At 39.9% G+C, this 3,789-nt stretch overlaps 1 protein-coding gene across 1 annotated transcript in view; it reads right to left on the minus strand.

Annotated features, from left to right (window-relative positions):
* Nucleotides 1-1,618: 1,618 nt before the first annotated feature.
* The window catches only part of tmem170a (transmembrane protein 170A), a 3,428-nt gene continuing 1,257 nt past the window's right edge, over nucleotides 1,619-3,789 (minus strand). The window contains exon 3 of the mRNA XM_024282750.2: nucleotides 1,619-2,425. Within this exon, the coding sequence (XP_024138518.1) occupies nucleotides 2,295-2,425 (131 nt within the window). The 3' untranslated portion in view covers nucleotides 1,619-2,294. The remainder of the gene's footprint in view (nucleotides 2,426-3,789) is intronic.

Raw genomic sequence — 3,789 nt, forward strand, 5'->3', positions numbered from 1 at the left:
AAATGAAAAAACTGAATGATTTCTTATTACATTTGTTCTCTTTCAGAAGAAAAATGCCACAAATACATATTAAAAACTCAAAGAACATGGTTTTCATTGGAGGGCGACTACGATGACCTTTACGATGCAAAAGGCGACCCTGTCAGGATCAGTAGGTTTTTTGGCCTTCTTGGATTTCCATACCTGCTCACTCCTGCGTCCTGGTTCCACACAGCCGGGCCCTGGATTACTTAAGCTTCTCTCCTTCTCACCCACCCTGCCAGTTTGTTGTACTTTCTGCCTTCGTTCAAGCCTCCGTCCTGCTGGTTTTGACCCTTTTTTCTCCTCCTGTTCTGGATGTTGAGTCCAGTCTGATCTCTTGGTGTGTTGCTTTTCTGGATTGGATCCCATGTGTCTCTGGCCTGGAAATAACTAAGATTCCATGCTGCCCTCAATCTCCACATTGGCATCTCCAAAGTCAACTCTCCTGGAGATTCTCCTGTGCATCTGGCAGCTACGACGTTTCCACACCACCTAAAGCTTCAATGAACTGAATATATCTAGCGCTCAGTGTGCTCCTCCTTGACTGTCCGATTCTGAACAGTGATAATATTTCATTCCAACAGGAGAAAACATTGCTAGGATGAGGAAGCTCTTGGTCTGCTGCAGAAGGATTCAGATGTTAAACATTGTTGATCAGTACAAAAGTAGGCCAAATATGGAGGCTAAGAGACCAGGTACAATGATCTAAAGCCTTCTCTTTAGAACACAGTTGTTAAAATCAAAAGGGTTTCTTCATCCTCTCTCTCTCTCTCACTCATGGTGAAAAAAGAAATACAAATAACTGGACACAATAACTAAGGGCAAAACAGAGTTAAAAAAAACAGGCAACAAACAAAGCAAAGAAAACAAAATAATTTGTTTTGGCTAAAAAGCACAACTTTTATTTTTACTTCCAGGCTTTGTTTGTTTTGTTCGGCAGCATCTTCATATGTGGAAATTTTTTACAGGATGCATTTTATGGAAATCAAAATCTTTTGGGGTATTTACAAGTGTAATTTTTCATATGAAATTACATAAAAAAATAAGTTTGAGTGTTTTTTTCTTTCATCTTAAGTTTGGTTGACTACTAACTTGTAAAATTTTGACAAAATATCTCTTTTTTTATGGAGAGTAAAATATTGAGATTAACATTACAGAACAATCAGAGCCTGATGAAGACATTTTCCCTCCACAGTATTTGATAAATGAAGTTATTTTTAACCAAATGCATTTGTGACTTTTTGGTTTTCTGTACATATTTGGGCAACATGTCAGCAAAATGATTATTCTCCTGGATTTGATTTTAAAGATCTGAACTAAGATAAATGTATCTAACAGACAGATCAGAGATGTTGATCTCATCAAAGTCTCGTACAGCAGTAGAGCAGAACAAACAGCTTCTTCAGTTTTCATCTTTGGACAAATACAGTTTAAACCCATTTTGTATCTGAGGTTAAACTTTCACTTTGAGTATTTGTCGTTCATGTTTGGACTATTTCTCCTCAGAGAGCAGCTTTTCATCACTTTCAGGAGAAGAGTTTAGTGAACCTGAGTGGAGGAGGATTTTTGTGATCCTTTTTCTCTGATGGGACAAGGAAACATTTGTTTCAGCTTTATTGGAACTTCAGACAGAAAAGGTTTCAAACACAACAGTCAGTGCGAACATAAATGCGTCTGCTGCCTTTACCGTGCAGAACTAAAGCTGAACATGTGAGGAAGGAGCGAGCTCATAGAAACGCTTGAAACAGAAAAATAAAATCTGCAGAAAAATAAAGTAGAAATTCAGATTCCATCAAAAAAGTTACAAAGGACACTGGATTTATACCAATCAGTTCAAAGCTTTTAACTCATCAGATCCCAGAGTTCTTTGCGTCACATGACCCCTCAACCCCCCACATCAATAAAAACTCTGAAGGTTGAAAGTAGAAATTAAGGCCTCAAACGATGGAGCAACATTTTTGCATAAAACTTCCTGTGTGAAAGTGCATCAGCATCTCTGCATGGAAACACCCTGAGACCGCTGAGCGGTAACCATGGCAACACATCGCATTCACCACGTGCAGCTGCCCCCCCCGTAAAGAAGAGTAGGGGCTGTTTTTGAGTTCAATCTGACGCCAGCGCAGCATTCTAAGCTCCAGATGTCTCGATGCTGAGCTGGCCTGTCCCACGACGGTCCTGTAGAACCCAACAGGTGGAGTCCAAAGACTCGAGGTTCGGCCCTGCTCAGAGTTCAGCTGGGGTTCTGTCCCGACTCAAAGTCGGCCCCGGTGCTGCTAAAGGGTGGCCAGTATTCTGAGGAAGGAGAGGACGAGGACGCAGAACGACTGTCCCACCCCGAACACCAGAGCCTCCAGGGATATCATGGTCTTCCCGGCTGCTTTGTAGACTCCGGCGATGGCAGCACCTGCAGTCAGAACACGCGTGTTACGGAACGCTACAGCCAGAACACACGTGTTACGGAACGCTACAGCCAGAACATGCGTGTTACAGAACGCTCCAGCCAGAACACGCGTGTTACGGAACGCTCCAGCCAGAACATGCGTGTTACAGAACGCTCCAGCCAGAACATGCGTGTTACAGAACGCTCCAGCCAGAACATGCGTGTTACGGAACGCTGCATCACCTGCAGTCAGACTTAACCTTCTCCTGAATGATTAATGTTTACTGAAAATATATAAGAATTCTTTCAGAGAATGATCAATAAGAATTCTATCATTACTTTAAAACTAGATTTCAATGTGTAACTATTATTTTTCTGTATCAATATGACATTATATTTTGATGATAATGAGTATTATATATCTGTTACATGATGTATGATTGATGTTACCGTTTACTGAAATAATGTTTGATGAGATTAATCAATAATTAACAAGCTCTTCACTTTACTATTGGGAATTTAAAACAACAACAACCACCGGATTACATAATTATGCAAAACAGTGAAATTAAGTAATTAGGTAGAGGTGGGATTATATAAGTTCGCTTCTTTCCACTCCTTTTTAAGGAATCAAACTCTGACTTCAGTTAATTATCACAAAAAATGAATGAACCAAATGTGACATAAGTGTGTTTTATTTTTGTTTGTTTTCTATTTTATAATCAATGCATTAAATTGTTTCTGTAATGAGTTTGAAATAATTGTGTATTTTGTCCTGTATTTTTCAATCTATGCATGAAATAAATCAATCAATCAATCACACTGTGTGGTGAAAGAGGAACCCACATATGTTTGATCAAAGATTCAAACTAAACAGAACAACAATCCACAGTGATAAAACAGAAACAAAACCAAACTGAACAGTCTGAGAGTTTGAAAAGTGTCAAAGTGGATCGTTGGAAATGTTTTTTTAAGTTTTGTCTTTTTGTTTGTTTAGTTGTCTGGATTCCACAGAAGACAGTTAAACTCTGTAGACCTTCACCTGCAGGGAGACTTGGTCAGAGCTGAGATGACCCACGCAGGGGGGCGTGGTTTGAACCAAAGCACTCCGATTTGTTATGTTAGATCAGTTGTGTGTTCAGCCTGAGACTCTCAAACATCTCCAGGTCCAGCAGCTTCCTCCACACTCACCTTCTGCGCCCGCCATCAACGCCACACATTCATGTCTAGCCAGGAAGTGTTTTTGTTTTTTGAATGAACGTCCATATCAGTTGTTTTAGGGAGATTCTATCAATGTAGGAGGTGAAAAACATTCAAGAGTTGTGTTATCTTTTATTAAAACATCCCAGAGAAGAGCTGAAACATCTTCTATTACAAAAGACAACCCA

This window comes from Oryzias melastigma, linkage group LG6 (assembly GCF_002922805.2).
Source record: "Oryzias melastigma strain HK-1 linkage group LG6, ASM292280v2, whole genome shotgun sequence".
NCBI classification, from domain to species: Eukaryota; Metazoa; Chordata; class Actinopteri; order Beloniformes; family Adrianichthyidae; genus Oryzias; species Oryzias melastigma.